General features: G+C 49.4%; 7 protein-coding genes across 7 annotated transcripts; 2 read left to right on the top strand and 5 right to left on the bottom strand.

Annotated features, from left to right (window-relative positions):
• Positions 1–545: 545 nt before the first annotated feature.
• rab7 (Rab family GTPase YPT7) lies at positions 546–1,463 on the bottom strand (the record flags this gene model as incomplete). Its single annotated transcript, XM_041698229.1, has 6 exons — positions 546–655; positions 709–856; positions 923–1,102; positions 1,157–1,252; positions 1,322–1,375; positions 1,434–1,463. 6 exons carry the CDS (start codon positions 1,461–1,463, stop codon positions 546–548), a joined length of 618 nt encoding a protein of 205 aa, XP_041551435.1.
• A 442-nt stretch (positions 1,464–1,905) lies between these two features.
• On the top strand, positions 1,906–2,658 carry ATG16 (ATG16 family protein; the record flags this gene model as incomplete). Its single annotated transcript, XM_041698228.1, has 3 exons — positions 1,906–1,990; positions 2,073–2,437; positions 2,500–2,658. The coding sequence occupies 3 exons, from the start codon at positions 1,906–1,908 to the stop codon at positions 2,656–2,658; spliced, it is 609 nt and encodes a 202-aa protein (XP_041551434.1).
• Positions 2,659–3,009: 351 nt separating this feature from the next.
• Positions 3,010–4,587, bottom strand: dot1 (histone methyltransferase DOT1; the record flags this gene model as incomplete). Its single annotated transcript, XM_041698227.1, has 2 exons — positions 3,010–3,973; positions 4,040–4,587. 2 exons carry the CDS (start codon positions 4,585–4,587, stop codon positions 3,010–3,012), a joined length of 1,512 nt encoding a protein of 503 aa, XP_041551433.1.
• A 388-nt stretch (positions 4,588–4,975) lies between these two features.
• On the bottom strand, positions 4,976–7,559 carry spb1 (rRNA methyltransferase spb1; the record flags this gene model as incomplete). Its single annotated transcript, XM_041698226.1, has 4 exons — positions 4,976–5,532; positions 5,593–7,264; positions 7,326–7,475; positions 7,542–7,559. 4 exons carry the CDS (start codon positions 7,557–7,559, stop codon positions 4,976–4,978), a joined length of 2,397 nt encoding a protein of 798 aa, XP_041551432.1.
• A 394-nt stretch (positions 7,560–7,953) lies between these two features.
• On the top strand, positions 7,954–10,679 carry APUU_12065A (uncharacterized protein; the record flags this gene model as incomplete). The annotated part of the gene is made up of 5 exons (XM_041698225.1): positions 7,954–8,052; positions 8,149–9,975; positions 10,035–10,114; positions 10,178–10,327; positions 10,421–10,679. The coding sequence occupies 5 exons, from the start codon at positions 7,954–7,956 to the stop codon at positions 10,677–10,679; spliced, it is 2,415 nt and encodes an 804-aa protein (XP_041551431.1).
• A 342-nt stretch (positions 10,680–11,021) lies between these two features.
• On the bottom strand, positions 11,022–13,856 carry APUU_12064S (uncharacterized protein; the record flags this gene model as incomplete). Its single annotated transcript, XM_041698224.1, has 10 exons — positions 11,022–11,065; positions 11,115–11,767; positions 11,824–12,080; positions 12,137–12,205; positions 12,262–12,300; positions 12,361–12,937; positions 12,986–13,190; positions 13,266–13,425; positions 13,521–13,566; positions 13,702–13,856. The coding sequence occupies 10 exons, from the start codon at positions 13,854–13,856 to the stop codon at positions 11,022–11,024; spliced, it is 2,205 nt and encodes a 734-aa protein (XP_041551430.1).
• Positions 13,857–14,631: 775 nt separating this feature from the next.
• irs4 lies at positions 14,632–16,275 on the bottom strand (the record flags this gene model as incomplete). The annotated part of the gene is made up of 1 exon (XM_041698223.1): positions 14,632–16,275. One exon carries the CDS (start codon positions 16,273–16,275, stop codon positions 14,632–14,634), a length of 1,644 nt encoding a protein of 547 aa, XP_041551429.1.
• Between the last annotated feature and the right edge of the window lie 234 nt (positions 16,276–16,509).

The following is a 16,509-nucleotide window of genomic DNA, read 5'->3' as shown; positions in this document are numbered from 1 at the left end:
AATCAAGGAGTCGGCCGGTGAGCTGACAGAGAAAAGAGTCGCAACGCATAATCAAAGCATTTCCTGCGAGCGGCTGCGATGCCCAAAATCATTAATGGCATGTCTGATTGGTGATTGCAGATAGTATTTCCTGGTTAAGGTTCTAATCAGGGCGGCCGGGGCGTTAAAGCAGTAAATGCCCGCCCGGGACAGATCCACCTACAGTGTGCCTACTACGCTTGCGGAATGTAGAGTCGCCAGCCAAGCAGTAAAATGATACTATTCCAGACTCCTAGAAAATCATAATTATAAAGCAGCGCATCAAGAGCAATAAACAGCCAAAACAGAAAGATATCTTGATGCGAACCAGCACGGGAAGAAAGACGCGGAAGTGTTACACAAGGAACGCCCAGGTCGGATATACAGGATAGACGCTCATGAATGGGAATTGCATCCCCCCAAGCTTTCCAGCGATATGGAATAATGGTTCTCTACAAGCGCAGCAGAAGAGGAGCAAATCTTGGCCATCAGGTAAGAATCATGACATGTAGTTCAGTATCGGGGTATCAACAGGCGCATCCGTCACGCTCGGTATTATCGTGGATGTTGATCGGATCAGTGTAGTCTCCGCCGTATTCTTCTGCTTCTTCCTGGGCTAGAGCGCTTCGAGCGATGACTAGTTGTTGTCAGTTAGGTTCATTAAATATACCATGCCAATAGAGATATTACCTTCGAACGCCTGCTCGACATTGACAGCTTCCTTTGCACTTGTTTCGAAGTATGGGATGTTCCCCTTCGACTGGCAAAACGTCATGGCTCGTTTCGAAGAGATCATTCGCTTGCTCTCTTCCATGTCGATCTTGTTTCCAATAACAACCTATTATATAAAAAAAAATTAGCTAAGGTATAACGGACAAAAACAAATAACTGCTTCTCAACTTACAAATGGGAAACTCTCAGGGTCACGCGGACTGGCCTGGATGAGGAACTCGTCACGCCAGCTGTCAAGTGCTTCGAAACTCTTCGAGTTGTTCACATCGTATACAAGAACACAACAGTCCGCACCTCGATAGAATGCGACGCCTAACGACTGGAATCGTTCTTGGCCAGCGGTATCCCAGATCTATGCATCACAGGTTAGCTCCAGTTCTTGAGTGCCGTTCTATAGGATACATGCCTGCATTGTTACCAGTCGGTCATCAACCAAAACTTCCTTTGTCAAGAAATCAGCGCCGATGGTAGCCTTGTAGCTTCCACTGAATTTCTTGTTGACCTAGTTCCGAGTCCGACGTCAGCGAGTGATGAACCAAGGCTTTGGTTTTGAGGATATAGGGCCACCGACATATTGGTTCATCAAACTCGTTTTACCGACACCGCTGTCTCCGAGGATTATAACCTAACAGCGTACTGCATTAGTAAATATTGGACGAAACTGGTGAGGACGTAAGGCGTACCTTGAGCATAACCTTCTTCCGTGACGCCATTGCGCAGACAAGGTGCGCAAAGTTAAAGTAAAAAGGGGTTATTCGAAGTGCCGAGATAGATGAAGAACCCCCAGTATAGCCTCCCTGGAGCGACGGGGTCTAAAATACAAGAGACTTTGGTAAAGCGCCTGAAGTAGGAGGATGAGGAGTGAGGAGTAGTTGTTGGGTTGCTCCGCAGCGGCTTGATGATGCAGGCCGAAGCGGGCGGTGGAAGAGGCGGTGTGGCGGAAGCCTCCCTATCGGTGTCCCCAGAGAGGGGCTTGGCTACAACTTACCTTACCTTATCAGCTCCCCTCTCGAGCAATTAAACAGTATGCGCTGTCACAGCTAATCCTCTTTTCGGATACAGTTTTGCAGTTGTAGTATCTAGCCTCGTCACGCAATATGCTCATGGAAGCATCTTTCATCTCATGATTCGTCTATCTTGACCAGCTGCCCTCACATGGCCCACTGGAGGGGAGAGTACGCTGCCGCTTTGGCAGCTCGAGATCGCCATGAGAAGGCCAACGTCACAATATACAATGCTTGTACGAAACACCCTTCCTTTTGGTTCTCGTGCATACCGATTCTATGGTGTGTTTATCTTGCTAATATTTACAATTGATTTAGATACCAAACTTGCCGATCGAACAGCCTCGACGGCGGTAGAAACACCGGATACTCCAGCCACCGCTTCCCAGCAATCTATAGCCCCGGCTCCAGTCGCCGATCCCAGACAACAGGCACCTCTAGTACAAGGGCCTTCCCCACAGAATATTCTATCCACGACGAGGGCAGATCTAGCGGAAGCACAACGATCCCGTACCGAGCTTCAAGAACGACTTGCTCGTGCAACCACAGAGCTGGAGAGGCTGCGGAAAAGAAACAGCCATGACGCCAAACGAATTAACTCGATGGAGGGTGAAATCGCCAACCTGCAACTTCGATTAAGGGATAGAGATGAGGAATTAAAGGGGAAAGCAAAGCTGTTAGAAGTATGTTTGACTATTCGTTTAACTAATGATCCTGTGGAATAATCTAACATTGTTGTCTCCAGGAATTTCAAGACGAGCTAGCTGCGTTGAATCTTCAAATTAACATGTCCGAACAGCGGGCAGAGCGTTTGCAAAACGAAAACCATGATCTGGTTGATCGATGGATGGCCAGGATGGGGATAGAGGCAGATGCCATGAATGATGCTTCCAGGTTCTCGTGATGCCCAGGCCTTCTTCGAATTCGGTGGATAGCTGGTTGCGCCATTTACTTCCACTGCGTAGACAGCATACTGCTCTTCATGAACTGGGGCTTTCGGATTTGAACGCGTGCCTTGAACTTCGAAATGGACAATGTGCCTGGCGAGCTGGCGACCTGTAAACCCCAGTAATTGTTATGATGAAATTGAAATATGGTATCTATTCTGTATTGGCAATAATAGCTAACTAATGGTATCCTATTTACGTCATCAAAATACAACATCCTTTCGTGCACCAAAAGAACTCAAAATTTATACAAGGGGGCCTCTGTCCAAATAGGGTTCTGTGGCGCCATGGTAACCATCGGGAATAGTTTATGCCAAACTATCCGAGAACGCCTTAAGCCGAGAACTATCTTTCGTGGCGATGAAATATGAGCCACCAACATCGGTCCAACTGACGTTATTAGACCAATAATGTCTTTGTTTGACTGTCAAAAGGTTGATAGGTGAATTAAGATTCCGAGACTGAATCTTATGGCCAACAGGGACGAATGACTTGAGGGAGACGATTTGGCATCCCTCTTTCATATCCAAGAAATGGTTGATCAATTCATTATTGAGTTGCGGGGTAAAAGCTTGGTTGTTTATCAAGACAACATCGGCTCTTTTTAGAACATCGATAATGCTTTGCTCCTTGAGGAAGTCGCCTCGCACTAGGTGCGTCTTTCCTGGTGCAATGCCCCACAGGCGACATCTCGTCTTGAACTCTGACTGTTGAAGCTCTGCCAGGTCGCATGCGTTTTGCATCATTTCGCAACCCCAGCTCTCGCATCCTATTTCCAAAGCTGCCTGTAAAACTACATTCCCCACTCCGGACCCGAGGTCGACGAAAACATGATTCGATTTTAGCCCGGTTTCTTTGAAGATAGAGCTGATAAATCGAGGAAGAAGTTCTCCATACACATTGTCGGACCCATTCTCGTATTGTCGAAGAGACTCAACTCGTGGTGACACCGTCCGAGAATAGATCTGTGTCAGGATTCGTTCAACGTGAGGCAAACTAAGCCGGTGAGTGGCGTCTAGCTTTTTCGCGATACTTCCGCTTTCTCGTAGACGTTCGATGGCTTGGTTATAGTCCGTGACAGATTGGCGAAACTCGGATTCGTCTCCGCGTGCGAGGCCGCGCCGTAATCTTCGCTTAATACCAGTCGACTCATTATTGAATTCGTCCAGCTCGTCTTCGTGTACGTATTCCTGGGTTATGGTTTCGATAACCTGGACAATATCATCGAGGGGTTTGAACTCGTCATTGTCGCGGGGAACCACCACTTCGTATCTATAGTGCGAAAAATACCGTTAGCCAACATGCAAATGTCGCAAATAAGCTTGTGAGCACCCGTACCTTTCTTTCGGCGTCGCACTAGGGTACTGCAGGAGTATTTCCGAGGTCTGATCTGCATTCCCAAAGGCTGGCTTGAACTTTCCCGGTTTCTGCACAGACGTGATCTCCGCCGCGTGTACAATGGGAAGCGACTTAGCGTCATCCCCAGAGAATGCCTTCACTGATCGTAGCCGTCTCCCATAATCCGGCTCTGCGCTGTCGCCTGTCCTTGCACGTTTGCGTACTTCGAGAGAGGTATCCGTGTCGCTCCCCTCATCGTCATCGTCACTGGACAACCGCTGTTCGGGAGTCGGGCGCTTTCGGTTCCGTAACGGCGTCAGTCGCCGCTTCGATGGTGGGAGGTCTCTATCTCCCGAGGCTGACCGGCTGGCGGAGTCTCGAGTTTTCTTCCGAGGTTCGGCGGAGAGATTTCGCGACGAAGGCTTATTTGCGACTTGGGGCGACGGTCGTGAGGGAGGAGCAGGGCGCGACTGTACCACCTGGCGAATCTGCGGTTTCTTCGGCTGTAGCGAAAAGCCTCCTCTTTGGAGGTGATCAAAGAATCCCATCGAGTAGTAGTGGCGGTCGGGCGGGCTAAGATATAGTATAAAAAGCGAACATAAAAATCAAACTCGGAAGAAAGAGAGGGTGCAATATGGACAAGGGAATATTTATACTGGCAGCAACATATGTACGACAAACTGCAGAGTAACGAGAGAAAAGGGTAAAAGAGCGCGTGAAGCAAATGCGAAAATCCAGCCCCGGCCCGCGTGAGATTGATGGCAGGTGAAGAAAGGCAGCATTCGGCGACGATCGATAAAGTTGCCACTCTTAGTCATATCCACTCCCATGGCTCTGGGTTTTCCACGGTGAAGCAGTGATTCATGCTCTGTCAGTTGGTTCACGGGTATCAGATTTGTCTCGACCTGTCTATGTATTATGTACAGATATGTGAATCTATTTTTGCTTCTTCTTCGCCAGTCGCTTCTGAGCCCGCACGTCCTTCTTCATTCTAGCATCCACAATCTTGTATTTACCCTTCACTCCCTTAGGCCGGCCAGAAATACCCCTGTTGCTTCCCTTGGCAACAACCACCTTCGCCTGTTGCTTGGGTTTCTTCTTCATCGCCCTGCTCATCATTCGTGCAATAGTCTGGGCCTTGTCCCTCTCGCTCAGGGTGTCATCATCCGCCAGTAGCGCAGACTTCTTGCGAAGTTTTTCTATCCGCTGGGCTGCCTTGAACTTCTTGCGACCCTTGGCCTCCATCACCTTCTTGATAGGTCGAGCATTGATAGCGCGCATCTTCTCTTGGATTGCTGCCGCTGCTGCCTTGGTGATTGGACGAGTTGGTTTACTGTGCTTGCCCTCGTCGTCAATGAACCATTCTGGGAGACCGTCCATATCACGGAAGGCGTAACGGTTAAATCCGTCATCGAACACATCGTGCGACTTCTTTTCTCCAGTAGCCATCTGCTGAGCCAGCGCCATAGCTTCTGCCGTAATAATATCAATGTCTAGAAATGTAGTTAGCAACGGTTACTTTATCCCGTATTATGTTCCTTGTTGTTACTTACCAAGCTGGCCATTCTTCTTGCGCGGCTCTTCGGCCTCTTCGAACTCGTCATCTGAAGAGTCTTCGGATGGCTTATTATTCTTGGTACCGTTGGCCTTCTTCTGTTTCTCAGGCACGGCTTTGTTTTGCGGTCGCTTTTCTTCCACTGTCTCGTTGTCCATATCCTTCTCGTCCTCCTCGTCTTCGTCCTCTTCGTCATCAACACCTTCCAACCCTTGGAAGATGTCCTGGTCGAAGAATAGCGCCGCATTGTTAGAGAGGGCTCCATTTGAAGGGGCAGCACGGGATTCGGTCTCTGCATCCTCTTCTCCTTCGTCATCACTTCCTTTGTCTGATCCAGAAAACCCTTCCCACTCCTCGGCTTCGTACTGCTTGCGAGCTTTCTTTGCTCGCAGTTTCGAATCCTTGTCTTCCTTGCGGCCTTGATACTGTTCGTATAGCGAGTCGAGTTCCCTCTCCAGACGGTCCTCTTCGTCGTCGCTTCCGGCGTATTCCGACTCGGACTCGGATTCTTCACTCTCACTCTGAGCTGCGATTTCTTTCCCTGACGCCATGGCATCCTTTGCTCCAGCTTTCTCAGCACGCTTAAGTGAGAATGTCGCATCATCTCCCCCGGGCCCTAATTGCTCCATTCCGATGTCCATGGGAGTCGTCATGTGCATCTGCATTCGAACAATTTCTTTGCGCTTCTTCTCGTTCTCTTTGCGTCTTTCCTTCTTGCTCCTCGAGCTCTCCTTGTCTTTCAGGCGATGGAGTTCTTCTTGGATGGCAAGCTCATCATCCATGGGAGCAATCTCAGCCACTTCTTCGGTTTCATCAGTCTTAGCTGGTCCCTTTTTCACTACCAGCCCAAACTTCTCGCGAACCTTGAGACGCCACCGGAGAAGGTTTCTGAACTCCTTTTTACCCAGGACCTTCAAATCCTCACAGCAATTGCGGATCTCCTCTGTGGTTTCTGGTAGCCGATCTAACGTAGCCAACGCAAGGTCTCCCCCAGGCAGTTGTTGGAAACTCAGCTTGTTGGCCGAACCGAGAATTGCAATTGGATCTGTAGTGTTGACGAACTCCGTTACTGGAACTTCCTTGAACTGGGTCCAATCGCCCTCCTCATAACCCTCTCTCCTTCGCTTCTTCTTTTCAGGGTTGAACACCTTAGCTTCATTATTGGGCGTAGGGTCTGCAAGTTCCGCAAAGACATGCTTCGAGTCAAGGAACTTGGGATCCATGCGCTTTGGTGCTTTGAAACCGCGGCAAACAACGAAGATTTCGGCGGAGACATTTCGGGAGGATGGAGGCTTGGTCGCTTCCACGGACGAGAACAACTGCTTAAAAACCCACAGTAAAGGGTTGTAATCCTTTGATCGGAAAACCTTGGTTACGAATGTACCACCCTCAGCCAAAAACTCCGTGGCAAGCTTAAGAGATTCAAGCACCAACTCCGCCTGAGAGAAAGCATCCTGAACCCACGCCGTACCAACATTCGGAGCACCATCGTGCAGAACTGTGTCCGCTTTCCAGTGCTTCAGATGTGATCGGATCGTAGCGCGACATTTTTCGGTCGTAATATCGTTCTGGAAGGTAATAACTCGCGGGATAGGCTTGATGGGGGCCAAATCGACACCGACAATTAAGCTCTGAGCAGGCATGCATTCTGCAGCAACTTGACACCATGACTTATCTAGTTGTTAGAACAATTCGGAAGATTTAACCCGGGCGATCATCTAGGGTGCTCACTCCAGGTGCCGCGCAAAGATCCAGCAAAACCTTGCTCTTTTCCAAGAAGCCATATTTCTTGTTCAGTTGAACCAACTTGAACGCAGCTCTTGCTCTGTATCCCTTTTCCTTCGCAAGGCGATACCACTTATCCAAACGACCCTTGCCGTGCTATGAGATGGTCAGCATTTAGTGAACTTCTGATGAAAATATTTTCATTGAACCAAATTAAAGCACCTTTTTCTGAACCGCCATTATGCGATACCGGTGGTCGAGATAGTCTCGGCAGCAACCCGGGGCGACAAAATTAACCTGATGGAAAGGCCTGTTCTTGAGAGTTCCAGTTTATCAAAAAAAAAAAGTTATCGGCCTGGCCCCACAATTTCCCCTTCTTAGTCACATGTGGCAGTGACGTGCACCAGCCACATTCTTCTGCCTGAGGCAAAACACAAAGGCGGTGACGCCCACTGATAGCATGCATGTGACGTGTGATACCAATGGGTGGGCTGAACAATTACCTTGCCATAATCGATAATTCAGCTCTAATTTTAGTCCTTTGTCGTTAACAGCGGTTACCTTCGTACGCATTTCAGCATCTCACATACCTCAACTTGCATTTAGTTTCGGTGATGTTCTTATTGCAGCTTCCATGGCGTCCACGGGTCCTCGCAAGAGAGTAAAGCCTAGCCCCCAATCGCCTGAGATCTCCTCCCCGAACGACGAACGGTCCAGTTCAAGAGGGAGCCTCGTAAGTTTTGGTCTCTTCCCAGCGTGATCTATTTCCTTTTTTTTCAAGGGAAGATGGTCTTGAATTCGATGGCTCTGTAGCTGATTTGTATGAAAGTGGTATCCAAGCGTCTGGCCGTCAAAAGCGGCCCCTGTTACCGAGGTTGCCCGTGAGAGCATTTCGATGGCCAAACCTAACCCATCCAACGCCGCGTCTGTATCTACACCACAACTTGACTCTCCAAAACAGCAACGACATCCTTCTCTTCAGCTTACCAAACGAGTGGGCGGATCAACAAGATCCCTCCCCGCCAACGCTACAACGACCCGCATCAACATTGCTTCAGATGGTTCCACATTGGCCCCCGCAGAGGATCTCGAACCGGACCGTGCTTCACCAGCAAAAACGACTGATAAGGAGGCATCAAATGATAACAGCGGGGTAGACACAGGTAACTCAGAGGAACCTCAATCGGATGCAACTGGAGAGCCTGCGAGCTCGGGCAACGCGATCACGGCTGTAAGTCAACCGAGTGGGTGGTTTTCATGGGTATACACACCGTTCGCAACCGATAGGCCTACGCCAAGTGAACCTACCGCGAACCCTACACCAAAACAACCGCCAGAGCCTGAATCTTCAGCTTTAGACCAGCCTTTGCAAGAGACAACACGAGACCCTAGCCCAAAAGACCTAAACAAGCCGTCAGAGGTTACGGAGGTCGCGCCCGCGTCGCAAAAGCACTCTTGGCTTCAGATGTGGTACGGGTCATCCTCATCTAAAGGGCCTGAAGAGCCCAAGGATGAGCCATCCGGGAATGCAGAAGAGCAGAATCCTCCTACTCCAACCGCATCACCCGGTCCACAAGAAGAACAAGATACTACAAAAACAGACAGTGGCTCGGCTACTCCGACTAGTACGGGCAACAGGGCGTCTGCCTGGTCTTTCTTCTTCAGAGATTCTGGTAAAGACTCCATACAGGGAAAACCGCAAGAGGCCCAAGCAACTGAAGTCACTATAAGTCGGGATGTGCCTCCAGAACAAGTGGCGAGTGGTCCGGTCACTAAAACCGGACAAAAGCCACAAATAATCAACAAAGGAAGCGTCAAAATAAATGCTTTCCCCAGTGGTGTGTCCGGGCCAGACACTGCTGTATCACAATTACCGAATGCTCCAGAGGGCCCGGCTCCGGTTCCGGCCCCGGCTGCTCCTGAGGCCTCTAAACAGCTGCAGAAGATCATACCAAACCAAGTTCTCCCGCATTTCAAGGATACATTTGCTTTCCAAGACAGACCAACACTGCTCCAATCGATCGGCCGGTTCCTCCACTATAACAAGGAGGCCAACAACCAACACGTCTACAAGGTCCCACATCCACCGCGCATTAAAAGAGCACTCGCAATAGGAATCCATGGTTACTTCCCTGCTCCTTTGATACGAAGTGTCCTTGGTCAGCCGACTGGAACATCTGTTAGGTTTTCCAATATGGCCGCTGAAGCTATACGCAAGTATACAGAAGACAACGGATACACATGTGAGGTTGAGAAAATAGCTCTAGAAGGCGAAGGACGCATCACCGAACGAGTGGATCTGCTTTGGAGACTACTTCTCAACTGGATGGAGGAAATAAGGCGCGCTGATTTCATTTTAGTTGCGTGCCACAGCCAGGGGGTTCCAGTTGGAATCATGCTGGTTGCTAAACTTATAGCATTCGGTTGTGTCAACGCCAATCGAGTTGGGATCTGTGCAATGGCTGGCGTAAATCTTGGACCGTTTACCGATTACAGGTCTCGATGGATCAGCGGCTCTGCTGGAGAGCTATTCGAGTTTGCTTTGCCATACAGCCAAGTCTCCAAGGGTTACGAGTCCGCTTTAAGGACCTGTATAGACTTCGGGGTACGAATCTCCTATGTTGGGAGTATCGATGATCAGCTCGTCTCGCTAGAGGTATTTCGCCCGATAACACTCCAGTAATATCGAACAATCCGAGAACTAACCTAGAATAGTCATCCTTATTCTCCCCAGTTTCCCATCCATACATATACCGAGCAGTCTTCGTCGACGGTAGGGTTCACGCCCCAAGTTTGTATGTTTTACCTTCCCCGCACAAGCCATTTGCGACATCTAAACCCTAACTTCTTCTCCATAGCGTTTCACACTTGGTCGGGTTCGCCCTCAAGCTCCGCAACCTCGGTATCTCAGACCACGGTCTCATCCGCGAACTCAGCTCTCCACTAGCAGGCAGCCTCTACACTGGAGAAGGCCACTCCCGACTTTACGACGACGACACCGTATATCGGTATGTCACCTATTACTCCCATTCCTCCCCTACCAAAACCAAAACTTCCTAGACAGGAGGAAAAAAAAGAATTCTAACTAACAAGCACCTCAGACTCGCAATTGAATTCGCTCTCGAAACATCTCCTGTCTCAAACGCACCCCTTAACATAAAACGGAGTCACCCACCTCCTGCAACAAATCCATATATTCTTCCATTTGCCATGCGTGGTCTCCTGGAAGAAGAATATGTGCGGCACGAATTATACAACGAAACTATGGAACTCTTGAAGCAGTTTGATGACTGGAAGCCTACAAGCAAGGTCCTAAAAGATGTCAAGTTCCGCTTAGAAGGCATACGCTCTAAACTTTGATTACAATCATATACCTGGAGAAGTTTATGTCTTGCTGTGTTGCATCATTCTCTTTATCATGGATACATAAACTAATAGAGTATGAAATATATTATCCTTCGAAGAGCAGAACTTTGTAGATCAATTCAAGTAAAAAAAGACAAATCTACGCATGGTATGCTTATGTACACTCCAGATGGATGCAAATCAACATAAATCAATTCAGTAATGGGGTATATGTCAACCAAGAAAATAGGTATTAATATATAATAGCTTCGATCATCACTAGCTCCACCTCATTTACGAGGACCCAATATTTTTTTTCCACAAGGTCCGATATGCAAAATGCAGCTGAGGTACCATCTACCCCTGTAAGAACGCCGTATGATATGCACCTTGAATGTCGTCTGGGTTCGCTGTCAGCTTGGCTCGCCATATTATAAAATCCTTACTCACCTTTCATTCCATTTAGTGCCTCATAAGAAATCGTATAATTCGATATGGCGTTAATAATCCGTTCAAGCCCTTGACGGAGTTCTTCTGTGAATCTATCAGACGGGGTATTGCCCTGGTTGTTTCCGAATTCCGTCGGCACCTGATTTGCCAAACTCGTTTGATAGAATATCATCAGAAGGGCATAGCTGCCTTGCATTAGGCAACATGCAAACGACGGCATAGTTCTCGGATATTGGTTCAGAGGTAGAGATTGCAGTGCTTGGTGCGGGCTATTGCAGCCAGTGAGCGGTTGAGGCACAGGTAAACTTTGAAACATGTGCGATGTTAATAAGGACGCCCTCAAGCAAACCCTTGCCGAATGTTGACTGGTATAAGGAAACTCGTCAATGAACGAGTATTGAGGTAGGGATTGAAACTCGGACGATGTGGACGATGTAGATGACGGCGCGTACTCGCTCGAGGATGAGTGGTTGAACTGATCCAAACGAGTACAAGAACAGCCAACATTCGAAACCTCACCCGGAGGCTTTGAGCCTTTAGCGGCGCATTCCGAGGTCGGCCCAGATGAATTAGCCGCGGTTAGATCGCAATGCCTTTTGAGGAATATCGGGATGTCTGAGAATGCTCTGAAGCGATGGATTTTTATCTGGGAACTGAACCGAGTGTCAGCGTATGATATAATTTTCCTTGCCATTCAATTAGCACAAACCTTGACAGCTTTATCCTTGAGATCGCACGGATACTCTGCGCTGCGGTATGCTCTGGTAGATTACCATCAACAGACCGAGAAACCAATGCCGGTAGGTTCGATTGCGACAATATTGCGTTCGACCACGTGTCAAGTCGCTGCATGCTCTCAGAAATGTATGGCATATTGGTCCTCGTAGGAATGCATTTTTTAAGATCGATGACGAATTGAGTTGCCGCTACTAGTATTTGCTGAGATTTGATGAAAATAGACCAGCCCTGTGAATAATGTTAAACGGGATATTGCTTATTGATTGGGGATTAAGGTTACTTACATCGGGATCGGCAGAAAACCTAGGATAAGGCGTAACAAACTGCGGATCATTCGCATCGATGGAAAGAGGCTAGTGGTCATAGACATCAGAACAACGTTAACGGAATTTGGACCAGGTGGACTTACTGTCGTACTAACAATTGAGCCTTGAAGGACACAGTAGTACTATTTGAAGAATGAGAAAGTCAGCGGCCGGAGTAGAGTTTGGAATAAGGATAGTTTTACCGTCATCCACCATGCCCTCCTTCGAGCCTCCGCAAATCCATCATACTCTTCGCCAAGGGAATGCAAGGACATGTCTAATGATATTGCCAATGCTTGGCCAGCACGGTACCTCATCTTTAGGAGGTTCCCACGCTGGGCGTACTCGTACACAGAGAGTATTAACAACGCAAGAATGCTCTCAAGCTCTACAGGAGTTTGAGGGTGGAAAGATTCTCGATTGATTAACTGGCGATCACTGCCAGGAGACTCAAAGGGATTTGACGGGGAAGCATGAAGTTCACAATCGGATTCGATGCTAGCGTTAGCCATTTGTGCGAAGGCATGCGCAAATGTCCGGCGTCGGATGACTGAGTTAGGGGATGACGGTTCCGGGTCATTTGAGTGAGGTACTAGTGCTAGAACGGCAGATATTGCCAGACTGAGTGGAGAGCGAGGTAGATAAACGATAGCTGGTTCCTCGGTGGGAGATTCTGAGTAGGAGCCGACACCATCCAAGGGGCTGTCAACGGAGGCGGGTGCTACTCTCGGTGGCAGGAGCGGAAAATAATTATGAACGAAATCATAATAGGCATTTAATCTGATTTCATATTTAGTATAGCCCAATACCATGCAAGAAGTAACCTACATTTCGTGTTCACTGCCGTATGTCCTTACTACGGATGGTGAGGATGCGCTTGAAGAGGATGGGGTGGGTTCCATTTGAACCTGAGTGTTACCGCCATCATTCGGAGCGAATAGACCTGCAAACAGTGATTGAACATCCGATGGAAAGTCTAAGTTTCTGAGCCCAGCACCAGGGCTAGAAAGCACATCGATCTGACCGAATAGGGCTGTTACTGTTCGTTAGCCTGGTTTCGGGATCTGCTGGGGTTTGCTCAGCAAACGCGGCGGTTAGATCGACATACCGTCCTCAAAATCCGGGGTCACTGGTGTGAGAATAGGGTTCTCAACATCACCTTGTTTTTGCTGAACAATGTCTTCTGCTGGAATGGGAGCCTTCTTTTTTTTCCTTGGCCCCCCACGCTTACTTGGCAGATAGGAACATTTTCTTTTCTTGCTAAGACACTGGACGTGACGATTCGTCTCAGCATCAGCCAGCCATACCTCAATTATAACAGAGCTAGGAATAGAAAACAACAAACAACAAGGAGAAGACCTACGTTGGCGCAAGGATCCTGCCCATCACAACGAGTCCTCGAAGCACGACTGTAATCAGCTAGTCAGTTGAGATATATAAAACGGGGCTTGCAGGTAAGTTTGAATTCAAGACAAGCTTTGTTCCAGACAGAAGGGGAAAAAACAGGGTCCACAGGGACAGCATTAAGCCATGGCATTCCTTACCAAGCTAAACAGGCTACCTTGACTGGAGGCTTTGCGAATTTCTTGCGGACAACAGTGGGCCTCGACGTGATAGACTGTGTAACTGTAGAGATACCATTAAGATTCTCCTGGTGTTCAACTTGGTCCAAAACCATGATGAATTCCGAGAAATTCATCAATCAAGGTACGGGCGTTAAAAGCACGTTGGCAAGGCCCGAATCTTGATCGGCCTGGTTCGTGCAGCCTTTTGGAGGAGAGCGTACTACCATGACCCGCAAACTAAGACAGCCGGGATGCGCATCGCTCCGTGGCGCGGAACAGTGCAATCGTCAAGTTTCCCCCTCGTCTCATCAACCACGGGGAAAACCGATATCAAATGCAGTCAGGGCCCGAAAGAGTGGTCTGATATATAGAGCGTGGATCGCCCGTTAACTTAGTCGCAAAGGGACCAGGCGGGCTTAATCAGCCATTGTTGGCTTACGACCAAATCCCGAACAGTGGGTGTTCGGGATTTGGTCATGACAGGAGCGGCTTAATGTGGCGTGGTCGGGCTTCACATAACAATAGTCACTGCGAAGATCATGCAGGCCCTGGGGAAGGCGAACATTGGGAATCACTCAATTGGACAATGAATTTGAAGAATGGGGTTATCCCAGGCCTGCGATCGAGCACATCATCTGAATGATCGGATCGCGGCCTCCAGCGCGCCTTCCGTGTTCTCGGGATCTCCTCGCTCTTTCCATTTTGATCCTCTGGGATCACGTGCCACGGACTTCACTCGGCCCCGCTGTCTGTCTAGGTCCTGTCAGGGATTTCTACCGCACGATCCGGAGTTTACGGTGGAGAGGAGCTTTGGTTGGCATCAGTTCCGTATCCGATGGATAATATGTAGTTACTTGAAATTGAACTTCTACTAGTATAACAGTATCTAAAGCTTGGTATAGTGCATTATTATAGAGAGATGCCTGGAACCCGCGTGACGCTGGACCATACACTATCAGGAACGACTGCTGGAAGTTTATGCCCTCGCAGTTGCTGATCAATCAGCCAAGTTCCCACGACAAACTCCGCGCGCGTCAACAGACCAATATTTTGCCCGTCGACGAGGTCCCAGACTCGCTCTAGAACGTAGTCTGGGAGGCGGCTCCTCGACCAGATATCTTGAACCACAAGGTTCACAACCATATCTAGGGCAGCCGGAGGATACATGCCCGGCGGGATTCCATGCTCGGTGGCCTTCTTGTCCGCCACTTGATTAGGAGGTATGAGCAGCCCTTTATTTGCAGCCCAGACGCCCTCATATCTTTTGCGCTCTTTCTCCGTGATTTCACTTCTCCATCGTTTTCGATCACCTTCCTGGTGCTTATGAGGATGCTTACGGATGAGATGATTTCGATGTTGGCGGCGATTCCGCTCGTCTTCGTCGTCTGATTTGGGTTGTGTCCGGAGGGTCCCGCGAAGCCCTCCTGGGCTGGGATCGGCTGTGCGGTCCTTTTTATGCTGATGTTGGAGGCCCAATATGGACCGAGATCGAGATCTTCGTCTGCGTGATGGCGGTGGAGGCGGTGGCGATGGCCTCCTTGTCTGTAGTGCCCGATTTGATGCGAGTGACGAAGCTGCGACTGCACCCGAGGTCCCGTCTCTACTCCCATCCGTAAGACTGTCAAGCATGCTTGTTCTGCTGTGATTCTGAGACTGGCTGTATAATGACATGACACTATGACTGGATGGAAACGTGGGGGACTTAGCGCGCCCCAAATTAACTTGAGGTTCGTATGCATCATTGGTCGTCACGGTTGCGGCTCGTCGCGGTGGAAGTGCAGGGGGTCGTTCCTCCTCGGACAGTGTGGATGTGGAAGCCTTGAAGCGAAGAGGGATAGGGCCGCTCGGAGACTCGAACCGCTTTCGATTTTCATGGCGGCGATCGACTGACAGGGGTTCACTAAAGGCAGGTGAGGGTTTTCGAGGTATAGGTGGTGGGACAGGACGCGGCTTCGTTATCGGTGGTCGGGGAGATGTCGAAGGTTTGGGCGAAGCGGACCTCTGGTCAACGTACGGTCTTGAAGGTGAATGCGCTTGAGGAACGTCAAAGTACGGGTCCAGTATCCGCGAGCTTGCCACTGGCATTCGAACCGGTATAGGCGACGGTAGGGCTTTCCCAATCTGTTGTAACCGCGTCCTTTGCGCGTCCACGCCTGTAGTCTTGCCATTTGGCCCATTTGAGTTTCCCGCAGCGATCTCAGCCGCAAGCAATTGTGGAGTTTTCTGGCGCGTAATGTCTGGTACACTTCCGGCCGCACTCTTGGGTCTGTTGTTCGGCTCAAGCGTAGCTGGATGTGAGCTGAAGTGGGCGATTTTATCCTTTATGGACCCGGGTTCCGGCAGCTCTGGCAGAGGATCGGGATCGGAATCGAGAAGCGAAACGGGCGGGCGGCCTGCCATGTTCAACGGAGAATGTGATTTGGGGGGCGTCGCATGGTTGAAAGCTAGCAGAGCTCCCTGTAAAGCAGCGCGGTTGGGAGAGGTGTTCGCGTTCACATTGTTGCGGGGAGGCAGTCGGCGGTCCCGCGAGGGGGTCAAACCTGGTTTGGCCATTCGTGGAACGAGCCTAAGTCTGGACCATGGTCGAGCTGCAGGTCGAATAATGCTCGTCTTTGGTATTGATATCGAGATCGGTCGGTGGGAAACGGGTTGAAGCTTGAAAATAGGGGTGACTGAGCTTGCACTGAGATGAGGCTCCTGTGTCAGCCCGTTGTCTCAGCCGAAAATCCTCATAATGAGCACATGCGGAGCTTCAAACGTCAACAACGTTGCTGCGTCTCCGCCTGA

Source organism: Aspergillus puulaauensis, chromosome 1 (assembly GCF_016861865.1).
Source record: "Aspergillus puulaauensis MK2 DNA, chromosome 1, nearly complete sequence".
In the NCBI taxonomy this organism is placed as follows: domain Eukaryota; kingdom Fungi; phylum Ascomycota; class Eurotiomycetes; order Eurotiales; family Aspergillaceae; genus Aspergillus; species Aspergillus puulaauensis.
Note: the sequence above shows the minus strand (reverse complement) of the source record. Positions and strands in the feature narration are given on the sequence as shown.